The following is a 14,719-nucleotide window of genomic DNA, read 5'->3' as shown; positions in this document are numbered from 1 at the left end:
AGGAACAGGAAGTACCAACGTTAACTTCCACCAGGCGTCGGTGAAGAAGGTTGGAAATGCACCGATCAGAGGTGAGAGACCGGGCCCCCCACCTCCACCTGGTACCACCAACCGCTCCCTCTGAAGGTTAACCTGTTTACGCCGTGCGGGATGTAAATGAGGCGGCGGCTCCACGCCGGCGGAGGACCACGTTACTATGCTAATCTCCCGCATCAGGAGCTAAATGTCAGGAGAAATGGATTACCCAGAATCCCGCTCGGCCCGGTGCAGCGGGCCCGGCTGACATTTGTCCACGAGGACCCAGTTCCTTACTCACATCAGGGCTCTTATATATTAATATATCATCTATAAACGAGTTCACTTTCACAATAAACTTCAACAGCCTCAGTACCAGCAGTTACACCTGTACCGGTCCAGTATCGTGGGCCCAGAAACAAACAAAGATGCTACCACAACCAGAACCGGTAATCCTGGGCCGACCCGTCGAAGCCCCGCCCCTCAAACACAGAGCAGGATTAGTTCCTCAGGGAGCAGAACTCAGACATTCACAGGTTTCAGCTGAAGATCCTGAACTCTTCTGTTTCTTGGAGTTAATGACAGAAAGATTATGAAAAGACACGTCTGAGGTGCTCGTAACTACTGCCGGGGGTAAACGGTTGTTTTTAAAACGATCAATCAAGCGATTATTTTATCGATTAGTCGCCTAATCTAAGGAGTAATTGGACGATTAATCTAACGATTATTTTTCTGTTGTTTCACTTATAAAAACCATAATCTATCAAATATAAAAAATCCATAATAATATAGTTTATTAAACAACACGTTTGCAAAGAGAATAAAAATATAGAATAAAATTATACAAAATAAAAAGGTCACCCTGTTTAACAGTCCAACAAAAATCTCTCCTGTAAAAAAAATTACAAAAGATTAAAAAGAATGCATGTTTCCCAAATGTGTTAAATACCATATTTGGATAAAACAGCACTATTTCACACTAAATTACATATTTTTATTACATAAAAAAGTATAATCATGAAAGGAACCTTTCTATGGCAGGTGGTATTATACTATACGTTGTTTTCGGTAGGAATAATTTTCCGATGGCACTTAAGCTTCTGCTATCGATTAGTCGACTAATGTAAGGAGTAATTGGACGACTATTCTAATGATTTTGTTTGATTAATAAAAATCTAATAAATATCAAAAATCAATAATAGTTTAATGAACAGTTTTGCAAATAAAATAAAAATATAGAATAAAATTACACAAAAAGGCCAGTTTATTCTTACAGTTCAACAAAACACTGATGTGCAGTGTTTTATGTTGTTTGTGTTAAAAATAACATGTGGATGAAGCGGCACTGTTTCACACTAAATTACATATTTTTCCAAAGGAACCTTTCTATGGTGGGTGGAACTAAAAATAAATTGTAAATAATTGTTCTTGGTAGGAATCATTTTCCGGTGGCACTTTAGCTTCTGCTAACCGGTAAACAAGAGTTATGACCAGAAAACCTCAAATCTAGGAGCTGATAGACCATAATCTGATCATGTGATGTTTGTTTTTGCAGTTATTATATTTTGTAATTATTATTGTCCCGCCCACGAGACACAAGAGGGCAGGGCTTCAGATGCTCCAACACGCTGGTGTTCTGGTCTGGTATCAACTCCAAAAGGTGTTTGGGACTAAATTTAAAGTATTCACATACTTTTGATGACTTAGAGATGTTTTTTTTGGGGCTTTGCATCTGTTCTGAGTTATTTCAGAGAAGGTTGTTGTTTTTGTTGGACGAGCAGAGAAGAAGAAGCTGGTTGGAGGTGAGAGAGAGGCTGATGTTGTTAGGAAAGATGAATGGACACGTGGAGCAGGTCAGACACACACACACACACACAAGTACACACAGCTGTCAGGGCCAGACGAAGATCATTCACAACCCCCGCCCCCCCCGGGGATTACTGACACCGTTTCTTCCTCTCTCTCTCTCTCTCAAACACACACACACACACACACACACAAGTACAAAACACACACACACACACACACACACACACACACACACACACACAGGCGTTGCCAGGAGGCGGCGTGTCGTCCACGCGGCCCGTGGAGAATCATTACTCAGCAGCAAGCAGTGAGAACTTCCCTCCTTCCTCCAGCGCCGCCACACCAGACGCCAGACGGCGTTCAAACACTCGCCGCTCCACGTGTCCCAGAACAAACCAGGCGATCGGTGACTCGACACGTTTCACCAGGCGAACGGTGACTCGACACGTTTCACCAGGACCGACCCGTGGAAACCTCGCTGGTCCACCACCGCTGCGTTAAAGACGACCTCGGGTCGGATCAGAAACCTTCCCTGAACTTCACCTGACGGATCTTTGAGAACAAACAGCTGAAGAAACCAACATGTTTTATACTGTTTTGGTATTTTAATACAACTTTTCTCGATACCAGGGCTGGGCATCGATTCAAATGTCAAGATTCGACTCCGATTCTTAAGATTCCGAATCGATTATCACTCTTTGAGTCGATCCGATTCCGATATCGTTTTGAGTTAGTGTTATTAAAACAGTTTTTTGAGCTGTTGCATGAATTATATGACTGTAGTTATGCAACATATTAATACTAGTATTATATTGATATTCAACAGCAAGTATTGGCAGCTAATGATGCTGTAAGGACCAATCACCTCCTAGAATGCTGATAGAACTGCTTTCAGAAACATTGTGGGGCAGAATTACCAAACAGATCCAGGGAGGAAACGTATGAAATCGGTTTTAGTTTTTCCCCATTCATGAGAATTTGGTTTTTAAGCATAGAAATATAGACAATTTATGTAATTATAACTGAAAACTTTAAATGTTTCATACCTTTAAACATATTTAAAAGGCAAAAACATGACCAGTTATTCTCATGTCCAACATGACTTTTTTGGGCATAAACAAAAAAAATACCAAAAGTTTTGATGTAATGATGAAAAAAAATAAAAAAAATCGATCTTTAGACATACGAATCGATTTTTAGGAATATGAGAATCGATTTAGAATCGGAACAACACAGGCCTACTCAATACATGTGATAAAAGCGATGATTAAACACGTTTCTGTGATGCAACACGGGAGGCCACGCCCACTTCCTGTTTCTATTAGAGATAAAAAAGCTCTGAGTGTCTTCAACAGAAGAACTGAACAAACCCTCCATCATCGTACTGAACCAAGAGCCCCGGAAACCGGCTGGGACACGCCCACCTCATGTCAATCACAGTTAGCATTATGCTAATTACTTTACATTCATTCTCAACAACCAGACTCGTGGGAGGCCAGACTTCTGGTCCACGCCAGAGGACCTGTCAACATTATACCAGAATGAAGTTGAAGAATAAAGTTGCTTTCCTCAACAAAAATTATGACTAAATATCGTCTTCAACGAACCTTTATCACCTGAGGAAAACGAGACGCAACGAAAATGCTGGTCATGTGACGATAACGATAATTAAATATACAATGAAATATTGTAGAGAAATAAAAAGCAGACTAAAATGTAGATTACAAAATAAAAACTCTGCTAAAATGTGTCTTCATTTTCGTTGACCAAAACGAGACGAAATGTTCTAACAAAGATCCTTAATCTCCATGTTTAAGTTGTTTCCTCTGGTTTAGTCTTTAAACCAGTTTAGTCTTTAGATCTTTGGATACACTGTCCTACATAGACGTGGAAAAGAAAACCCAATGTGTCGTGGAAAAAGAAAAAGATGGGGAGAAATGCAGAAAAATAAATATGTTGTAAACTCAAATGAGAGTCTTCTGTATCTGGAATGAATGTATTCTTGAGTCTATAAGGTAACAATAATATAATAATAAGATAACCTGGTTTGAATTGTAAAATGGGTTTGGATAAATACAATCTTTGACTAAAACTAGACTAAAATGGACAATTCTGACTAAAATAAGACTAAAATGCTCAGACTTTTAGTCGACTGAAACTTGACACGACTAAAAGGAGAATGAACGTGACTAAAACTAAAATGATAGCTGGACCCAAAGACTAGACTAAAACTCCACCAGAACCTCTGGTTCCACCAGAACCTCTGGTTCCACCAGCAGCACCACAGAACCTCAGCAACGATGACGAACCGTAGAACCGGCCGTACCTCCTCCCTGGTGGCGCCGAGGAATTTCATAAACGCTTGCTCCTTCTGGAGCAACTAGAACCCGACCCGAGGTTTGGATCCGAGCCGGTTCCGGGAGCCCGTCCACGGCCGGTTCAGCGTGGGAACGGTTTCAGAACTGGTCTGCTTCCCCACCGGGTCACTGAACCGGACCACGATGCGTCACAGCCGTAGACGCAGCTTTTTCCCGGTATCTGATCAGAACCGGGCTACTGAAGGAGGATCCAGAACCCGCAGGCCTTCACCGACGAGATGCAACCGCGGTTTCTGTTTCTGGACTTTCTTTCTTAATTATTCAATTACAGTCTCTTGCCAAGAACCACTTAATTTATCACTTCTTGCAATTTATAGTGTGTTTTTTAGTTTTGTTTTCGTCTTTGTTTTTTTGTCTTTGCTTACTTGTTACTTGTCCAATATATCCATTCTTTTTCAATGTTTGAACCCAAATTATTAGTTTTGTATAAAACCTCCTGAGTCAAGGTTTATAAAAAGTTAGGCATAATAAGCCTTGGCTTCAGCCTATACCTTTTCGGTGCCACTTAAAATATTGGACCTTTTTTTTATGTTTTATCCAAATGGACCGAAATAGAAAAACTCAAATCAAATCAATTACTTTACGCAGCCCAACGCTGTCGGACGTTTCCGTCCCACCTCCGCGCTGAAACGATCTCTGAGCCATTCAGACTCCGGAAGCTCCAGTTTTGTTTAATAGGCTGTAATTGACCCTTTGTTAGCCTTCTGATTGGCCCCTGACCGACCAATCACAAAAATCACCCTCCGTTGCCGCATCCGCTTTATCTGTTTGGACCTAACAGCCGTCTCTCTCGTTCACACCAATGGAAAAAGTATAGTTTTTATTTTATCTTGTAAAACTGAACACTTGTAGTGTCCTGAGGGTGCAGCGTATTTTTATCCCCAAACTGGCAGAAATCCGATCCGTACTTCCAAAACAAAGTCAGCTCGACAGCAGGCTACAACCACGAAAGCTTTTATTTATTTATCTTAATATGGTTAAAAAGTGACACCCACTACCCAGAGAGAATCACAGGAATACTTTTTTATCCTAAAAGCAAAAGGTAAATTACGATAAATCTACATGGACAGCTACACCTTCCACCGTGTTACCAGCTAAACTAATTAAAAGCTCTCGTTTTTGCCGAAAACCTCCACTTATTAAACTCACTCCACGGTACCTTTAGTAGGGGTGGGCAAAAATATCGATATGGCAATATATCGCGATACTTTTCCAGCCGATTCTTTTTTTTATATTTTTTATCCCCAATTTTTTTCCCATTATATCACCCAGTGCTCCTACCTAAGTGACAGTCCTGGGCATTGCCACTCTCTACCAACCCTGGGAGGGCCCTGCACTGAGCTCAGGTTTTATTTCACGTTTTATTTCATTTTATAATTTATTTTTTATATAACACAATTGCCTGTCCTTAAAAATGAAAAATAATGGACAGAGGTTTATTTATTTATGGATTTATATCTATACTGACTGATCACTGTGCCTGTCCTTGGTTTTAGTACCATCTTTCTTGTGTTTATTATCATTTGCCACATAATTAAAGCAACCTCATACTAAATTTAATGTTAATTTCATATGATGTAAATAATATGAAAAACATATACAAATATGTTGTAACTTTAGCTTGTATAGTTATAATAAAACATTGTTTTGACTCAGTTTGTCCCATGAATTGTCACTATAATCTGATGAACGTGCAACTCGGATTTTAAGATCCATCACTATCATCTGATGTACATATACACAACTTGGATTTTAAGGTGTGTAATGCATTTTAAAATTTTTCGGTGAACTATGTAGAATATAATAATCGGGATATCGCATAATTGGGATATCGCAATGTGTATCGTATCGTGGCTCAAGTATCGTGATGCGTATCGTATCGTGAGGTCCTTCCCAATACCCACCCCTAACCTTTAGTACTTTAAAGGTTCCATTAATTAGAAATAAAGACAAAAAGTGACTGTTTGATTGTGATAGTGACAGTTTTGTCCGACTTAGCGACGGGGGCGGGGCTTGACAAAGGGTCAACCGTTGGCGTTTCATTGTGCGGTTTATTTCTGTTTCAGCCAAAGACGGTGGTCCACGGAGGCGCTGGGGCCTCCGGTCCTCCCCTGCTTGATTTCTCCATTCATCAATAATCAACTCCCTTTTGTTAATTTCTTCTCTTTTAGTTTGATGAGGCTTAAAAAAAAAAAAAAAGGTCCTTTATACATTTGTATTGATCACAACTACAAAAACAGAGTTGTTTAACTTTGGTTTCAAATTCTCGGGGTCAGTTGAACCGATTTTTTTATCCTCAAACTGGCAGAAATCGGATCCGTACTTCCAAAACAAAGCAGGCTACAACCGCCAAAGCGTTTTATTTATTTATCTTAAAACGGTTAAAAAGTGACACCCGCTACCCAGAGAGAATCACAGGAATACATTTCATCCTAAAACTAACCGTTAATTCTGATAAAGTTATGTGGACGGCCGCACCTTCCACCATGCTATCAGCTAAACTCGTCAAAAGATCTTGTTTTTGCCAAAAAAAAAAACTATTTAAAACTATTTAAACTCACTACACGGTACCAGAAGTAGGGGTGGGCAAAAATATCGATATGGCAATATATCGCGATACTTTTCCAGCCGATTCAATATCGATATTCAAATTTTGAATATCGATTTTTTTTTATTTTTTATTTTTATCCCCGATATTTTTCCCATTATATCACCCAGTGCTCCTACCTAAGTGACAGTCCTGGGCATTGCCACTCTCTACCAACCCTGGGAGGGCCCTGCACTGAGCTCAGGTTTTATTTCATGTTTTATTTCATTTTATAATTTATTTTTTATATAACACAATTGCCTGTCCTTAAAAAATGAAAAATAATGGACAGAGGTTTATTTATTTACGGATTTATATCTATACTGACTGATCACTGTGCCTGTCCTTGGTTTTAGTACCCATCTTTCTTGTGTATATTATCATTTGCCACATAATTAAAGCAACCTCATACTAAATTTAATGTTAATTTCATATGATGTAAATAATATGAAAAACATATACAAATATGTTGTAACTTTAGCTTGTATAGTTATAATAAAACATTGTTTTGACTCAGTTTGTCCCATGAATTGTCACTATAATCTGATGAACGTGCAACTCGGATTTTAAGATCCATCACTATCATCTGATGTACATACAACTTGGATTTTAAGATGTGTAATGCATTTTAAAATTTTTCGGTGAACTATGTAGAATATAATAATCGGGATATCGCAATGTGTATCGTATCGTGGCTCAAGTATCGTGATGCGTATCGTATCGTGAGGTCCTTCCCAATACCCACCCCTAACCAGAAGTGTTCCTTTATATTTATATCTAGTTTCTGTTGATTTTCTTTGGTACAATAATTGGAAATAAAGTGATGTAAAACCCCGTTTTTAAACGGAAGTGGACGGGGGAGACGACAGTTTTGTCCGACCTAGCAACAGGGCCACCTAGCAACGGGGGCGACCTAGCAACGGGGGCGGGGCTTGACAAAGGGTCAACTGTTGGTGTTTCATTGTGCAGTTTATTTCTGTCACTTTGGATTCAGAATCTAGACCTTCAGCAGGGACGTCCACACGGTTCTGGTACCAACCCTCCCGTTTCCAGCCGGCCCATCTGGCAGAGTACTGGAGCTGGAGCGGCGCCGGCTTTCCCAAAACTGAACTGATGCTTGTGGTTGATTTAGACGTGCAACGACGATCGTCGTCGATAACAACAATAGTCGTCCACAAAGTTAATTGTCAACTATTGTTGATAAATAATACATAATAAAATACGGTGAGACATCTCCTTCCTCCCATCTCTGCTGAGAGTTGCTCCAGCGCCATGTTATTATAACATTAATAATAATAATAATAATAATAATGTAAACTATACGCCAAAAATTTGAGACAATCATTGATTTTTGAGTTGAAGAATAAAATAATAAAAGGTAAACTAAAAGGTGAAAATTAGAGAAAATCGTTGATACTTTTCCTTTTTGAGCCTCAAAACACATTTCTGTCATCTCCTAAACTTAAATGTAAGTATCACTAGCAACCAGAGATCTTACAGTGCATGTTGAAGATGTTCTCCCCATATTTTCACCACCTACGAAAAGCACCAGGGGGCAGCGATAGTCGACGTACCCGAGCAACGGAGCCCAACAGGAGGCTGCTAGGAATCATGTGGAGGAACCGGCGACGGCGGTGTGACGGATGTTACGACCCGCTACCGACCTGCTGGGACGAGCTACTCGGACTCAACCAGACCGTTAAAAGAAGCTAATATTTGTATTTTGCATTATTAATGTTATTAAGAGCCAACAAAATCACCTTTCAAACCTCTACGAGCTGCTGGGCGCCGGTTCCAGGACCGGAACGCCGCTGGTCCGTTCAGACTACAAGACTCTAATCGTGAGTCTTGAAGTCCTTCTGCTGTTCACACCACACGACTCAGGCCCCGTTTACACATAGCCGGGTATTTACAAAAACGGATATTTCCCCCTCTACGTTTTGAAAAATTCCATCGTTTACACGAGATCGTTTTCAAAATCTCTTCGTTTACACGGATCCGCATAAATACGCTGTCATGCCAGCCAATCAGAATCCTGGAAAAAACATCAACAAATGACACGTGTAACTTCCAGTTAACGTAGGGTACGCAGCGACGCAACCGTACGGCGCGCATCACCGCGTACCCTACGCCATAAGGCTCTGCGTCGATTTAACGCGGGACCATAATTCAGGCTTTACTTCCAAGACGGAACGAGAGTCTTTCGTTTGGAGTGACAGAGAAGTGGAGTTACTTTTAAGTGTGACTTTAGAATATAAAACAGGTAAAATACAAGAAAATATTGACGGTATATGTATATATATATATATATATATATATATATTGACTAATTGTAAACACAGGTCGCACACATGACGCTGGTGACGTTTCTGTTGCATAATGTGACGTTCTGAAGCCTAAATCTCCGTTTTCCTCTGTTTAGATGCAAACGTGAAAACTGAGTTTTTGAAAATCTCCACTTTGGCCGGAGTTTTCAGAAATGATCGTTTTTGGTGACTTTGAGCTCCGTTTTCGTTTAAACGAACGGCCAAAACGCATGAAAACGCCTCAGTTTTTGCTTCGTGTAAACGGGGCCCCAGTCACGGTAAAAGCAGACGTAGCAGACACACAACAAGACACAACAATGCTACAGAGGTTAGTTTCCTGTTCACGCTACAGAAGTCTCGCCCACGTCCCGCCCCTCGGTGACATCACCAAAGCTTTGCCCTCTCATTGGCTGCAGCTTCACCTGATAATGCTCCAGAAGTACCGGCTCCATCTCGGGAGGAAACTAAAAGATATTCAGTGTTTCACATCCTGGCTGCTGATTGGCCGCCGGACCACCAACGCAGGCCTGAAACCGTAATAACGACAGCTTCCCCTCAGCAACATTATAACTGTTTAGTAGCACTGATGTCACGCCACCAATAATAAAAATAGTCGCCAACGGATTTAATTGTCGACTATTGCTGCCCATGCTAAAGCGCTAGGTTATTATAATAATAATAAAATAATAATAATAAAAGGGTGCACGATAAATATGGATCCGACATTTATCGGGCCGATATCAGGAATTATGACGTCATATCAATAAATCGGATAATATTAAAAATAGCTCTGATATCCAATAATGAAAGTTCCAGTAAAGATGCAGTTTTTCTTCCATCTCTTTTGTCTCCAGGTTACCACAAACTACAGGTGAATCTAAATTTTAAAAATGTATAAATATGAATATGTTATCGGTCTTAAGAAGCAGGCAGTTATCGGTATCGGCTTGAAAAAACACATGTGCATCCCTAGTGATAATAATAATAACTATATGGCGAAAATGAGAGAAGATCGTTGATGCTTTCCCTTTTTGAGCCTCAAAACACATTTTATCATCTCCTAAACACACCAAAAACATAAATGTATGTATCCCCAGCAACCAAATTGCACGCTAGTGCACTTTGACGATGTTCCCACTGTATTTTCACCACCTACGAAAAGCACCAGGGGGCAGCGATAGTCAGCGACAACAGGAGGCTGCTGGGAATCATGTGGAGGAACCGGCGACGGCGGTGGGACGGATTTTACGACCCGCTACCGACCCGCCGGGACGAGCTACTGGGACTCAACCGGACCGTTAGAACAAGCTAATATTTGTATTTTGCATTATTAATGTTATTAATTAACCACACGACTCAGTCACAGTAAACGCAGACGTAACCACGCACAAAAATGACCCGATGGCGTAGCCGAGCAGCCGAGGTCCGACGACCAAAACACCAGCGAAGAAGAGATAGTTAGGGTTAGTCAACGTGGAGATGCTACAGAGGTTAGTTTCCTGCTCACGCTACAGACGCCTCGCCCACATCCCGCCCCTCGGTGACATCACAGAATCTTTGCCCTCTCATTGGCTGAAGTACAAACCACTCGGCGTGTTTCACATCCTGGCTGCTGATTGGCCACCGGACCGCCAACGCAGGCCTGAAACCGTAATAACGACAGCAAACACTCCCCAACATTAAAACGGTTCACCACCACCGATGTCACGCCACTAATAATAAAAATAGTCGCCAACGGATTTAATTTAACAAAATAAATAAAAATTAGGGCGAGACATCGCCTCCCATCTCTGCTGAGAGCTGCCCCCCACCCCAGACTTCTGAATCCGTCCACCTCAACCTGAAACTGACCCTCCGTTTGACTCCGACTCCTCCATTTTTTGTAAACACGGAGTAGAAAGGCATCACATGTGGTTGTCAGGTGAGCCCCGTCGCCGTGGCAACGCCGCCAGTGGAAGCGAGCCAGGGCCGTCAGGGAGGAAATAAAGAAATAAATAAATAAATGTTAAAAAAAAAATAAAAAAAAGAGCCGTGACACTTGGCTGACACCTCGGCTGCTTGTAAACACGACGGCAGAGAGTCTCACGTGGCCCGGAGTCGACCTGGTCCGGCCCCGGTCCGGGGGGGCCACACCTACTTTCTCTGCCCTTATTTACCTAACGCAGATATATAGATATATACGAGCAGGCCTGGGTTCTGGGGTGGGGGGGGGCAGGTCTGGGGTTCGAGGCCGGTGCTGGGGGGGGCCGGTCCAACCAGCGGCGCCGACCCACAGCAGCACCGTCAGCATGCAAATTACTGCAGTGGGAGGAAGTGGCCGAGCTGCTCCCACGGAGCGGCTCCGGGACGAGACGGGACGACCACCTCCCCCCTCCCCGATCAACGTCTAGGAAACACGCTTCTACCCCAGCCCACCAGACCGGGGGGGTCTGATCAGAACACCGGCCCCGGTCCGATCCCACATATCTGCAGGAAACGGCCAGCGAAGGCCAATGAGCAGCGAGGCTGTGCGGGAGCGCCGGAGTGGGCGGGGGGTGGAGGGTTGGGGTTGGGGAGGGGGGGGCTGTTTTTCTGCAGCCTGCCATTAGGAGCAATTATAAATGGCCGAGAGCGGAGGAGCGGGGAGCCAATCAGACGGCGGCTCGCATGTCGACCTAAGACCAACTGTCTCCTGGCTCTGACAGCAGGATTTTACCTCCATAATTCAAATCCCAGAGCAAACGGAGAGCTGCGCTCCGCCGGCAGCAGCCGGCCGGGCCGGGTTCCCGGGAACCAGAACCTGCACACACGACCGGCAGAACCCCCGAAACCCCCGGCCGGGCCGGACCAGACCGGGAGTGTGACCCGGGTCACAAACCTGACACCCGGGGAGAGGGGGGGGCGGTTCTACCCTGTGGTTCTGCAGCCTGGACCGGCCCCCCCTTTACTAATAATTACATTACTGTCATGCAGATGTTGTTTAGAGGATTCATGCTGACCCCCCCACCCCCCTATAACCATGACAACCACACAGAACCAGCACCGAGGTCTGCAGCAGGTGGAAACATCCGGGCTCTAGACCCAGGACCCGGGCCCTCGCAGGGACCTCACCGGTCCTGCACCCCCCTCCCGGCCCCGGAGCAGGGCTGGGGGGGGGAAGCAGGAGGCAGGCAGCCATCTTAGCTCTCCTGCTGCAGAGACAATGGCAGGTCCGGCATGGAAGCTGGTTCTGCTGGAGCCCAGAACCGTGTTTGTGGGGTTACCTGGCTCCGGCCGGGGGCCGGCCCGGTGCCGCCCGGGCTCATGGGGGGCGGGTGGTGGCTCCTCTGCGTCCAGTACTGCTGCTGTGCGGGGCCCTGGCCCCCCAGGTCTCCCTGGGGCCCCCCCTGGGCCCCCGGGGGGCCCCCCTGGCCCTGGCCCTGGAGGCCCTGGCCCTTGCTGGGGCCCTCGGGGCCCCCGTAGTCCCCCTGCGGGTACCCGGGGTACCCGCGGGCGGAGCTGGGGGACGTCAGCAGCTGGTTGAGGGTCGGCGTGGAGGTGGGGGGCCCGGGCTGGGGGCCCCCCCCACCCAGGAAGCGCTGCCCGCTGCTGCTGTAGCCCACAGCGTGGCCCTGGCCCTGGGTCGGGGGGGCCCCTGCAGGGGGGGCCCCCGGGGGCCCCGGCTTGCCCCCACCCCGGGGGGGCCCGTAGCCCTGCGGGTAGGCAGTCCTGCCCCCCTGGAAGGGGCCGTAGCCGTAGTATCCGTGCTGCTCGTAGGAATCCATCAGCACGCCGGGGCTTTGTTGTCCGCCATGTTGGAGGAAGGGGCCCCGGCTGTAGGGCTGGTAGTACGGGGGGGGCGGGAGGGGCCCCCCCGGGGGGGGCTGCGGGGCCCCGTCCGGAGGAGCCCCGTTCTTCATGTCGGGCTCGACCCCCCCTCCTCCTCCGCCGCCTCCGCCTCCTCCTCCCGGGGCTCCGCCGCCGCCGTCCTCCGGGCCCGGGGCTCCGGGCCCGGAGGACGGCGGCGGCGGAGCCCCGGCCTGGAGCTCCCCGGGTCCCGGCGCCGACAGCGGCTCCCTCTCCCGCTCCGGCTCGGCCCGCTCCGGCTGCTTCTTCAGCTCGGCGGGGCTGCCGCTCCCGTTGCCGGCCACCTGCGCGGCCATTCCTCGCTCCTTCCCTCGCTGTTCGAACCGTCGATCAACGGAGCTCCGCGACCCGAGAGTAGAAGCTCAAGAACATGTCTGGAGATCCTGGCTCCCCCCCTGCCTGCGGCGCCCCGCACCGCACCAGCCCCGCGACAACCAGCCCCCGCGAACCGGGACGTTGTAGGGGGAATTATCGGAGGTTTCAGCACGGACCGGGAGCGGATCCCCCCCTGAGCTGCAGAGTGTATGTGTGTATGTTGGCGGGCGGGGGGGGATCAACCAGACCAGCACGAGGATCCGCGAGACACGGCCATCTTACCAGCCGCGGGGCGACAAGCAAAGCCCGGACTGGAGTCACAGGCAGAGCTGGATCTGGATCCGGAGCCGGGTTGCTGCTGTGAAAAACAGGCGCGGCGCAATTGCTGCTCGAAGGGGCCAGGGGCGGACTCTGCTTCGGCCCCCCACAACACCGGAGGGTAGAGGCGGTCCTGTATTTAAAAAAAAAAAACGTGTGTAAATTACACTTATCCTTCACACATTCAAATGTATAAATAATGAATAAAATGTTTGATTTGATTTGATTTGATTTATTTTATTTTTGTACATGTAAAAAAAAAAAAAAACAACACTTCATGAGAAGTTTAATTTTTTTTTTTATTAACATACAGTGCAAACCACGACAAAAGACGACATCAGTTTGTGTGTGTGTGTGTGTGTGTGTGTGTGTGTGTGTGTGTGTGTGTGTGTGTGTGTGTGTGTGTACGTGTAAATAAGATGATGAAAGTACCGTAGATACATAAATTGAGAATATTAATTCGAGAGTAAATAAGTAAACAAATAAATAATTATATAGAGTGGTGTAGCACGATATAATATAAATATAACATATTAATATAGTAATATCCTAACATAATTTTTATAAAATATTATAACATATAACGGACTCTGCTTCGGCCCCCCCCCCCCACAACAGCGGAGGGCAGAGGCGGTCCTGTATAAAAAAAACCCGTGTGTAAATTACACTAATCCTTCACACATTCAAATTATGTATAGCATATGTGCAATATCTGCCAGTATACCTCACAACACTCCACCTGCTTTTTTGCACTGTTTCTTTCAATCTACTGTGTATATACTGCTCATATTTCTGTAATTATACATATTTTATATATTTTTTGTATTTTTTATATATTTTTTATTTTTTAGTCTTTTTACCCCTCCCCTGCATGTGTGTGCTAAGTGTACTGCTGCCAACAAAATAAGTTTCCCCACTGAGGGAGAAAATAAAGGATTATCTTATCTTATCTTATCTTATCTTATCTTATCTAATACAATTATATACAATATATATATATATATATATATATATATATATATATACACCTATCTATACACATGCATACATACACATATAATTTGCTGCCCATTTCTGTACATAAATAAGATGAATAAATAAAAAAAATACACGTAGGCTTATTCACATAATTAGTTTAGTTTATTGTTTTGCACAGTTTTAAAAAA

The 14,719-nt window shown here is 45.0% G+C and overlaps 1 protein-coding gene across 1 annotated transcript in view; it reads right to left on the bottom strand.

Moving 5' to 3' along the window:
* Positions 1–13,017, bottom strand: part of arid1ab (AT-rich interactive domain 1Ab) — a 77,566-nt gene extending 64,549 nt beyond the window's left edge. The window contains 1 exon segment of the mRNA XM_061741219.1: positions 12,338–13,017. Within this exon segment, the coding sequence (XP_061597203.1) occupies positions 12,338–12,973 (636 nt within the window). The 5' untranslated portion in view covers positions 12,974–13,017.
* Positions 13,018–14,719: the final 1,702 nt, after the last annotated feature.

Source organism: Cololabis saira, chromosome 15 (assembly GCF_033807715.1).
Source record: "Cololabis saira isolate AMF1-May2022 chromosome 15, fColSai1.1, whole genome shotgun sequence".
NCBI lineage: Eukaryota > Metazoa > Chordata > Actinopteri > Beloniformes > Belonidae > Cololabis > Cololabis saira.
The sequence above is the reverse complement of the archived record's forward strand: the minus strand, read 5'-3'. Positions and strand labels throughout refer to the sequence as shown.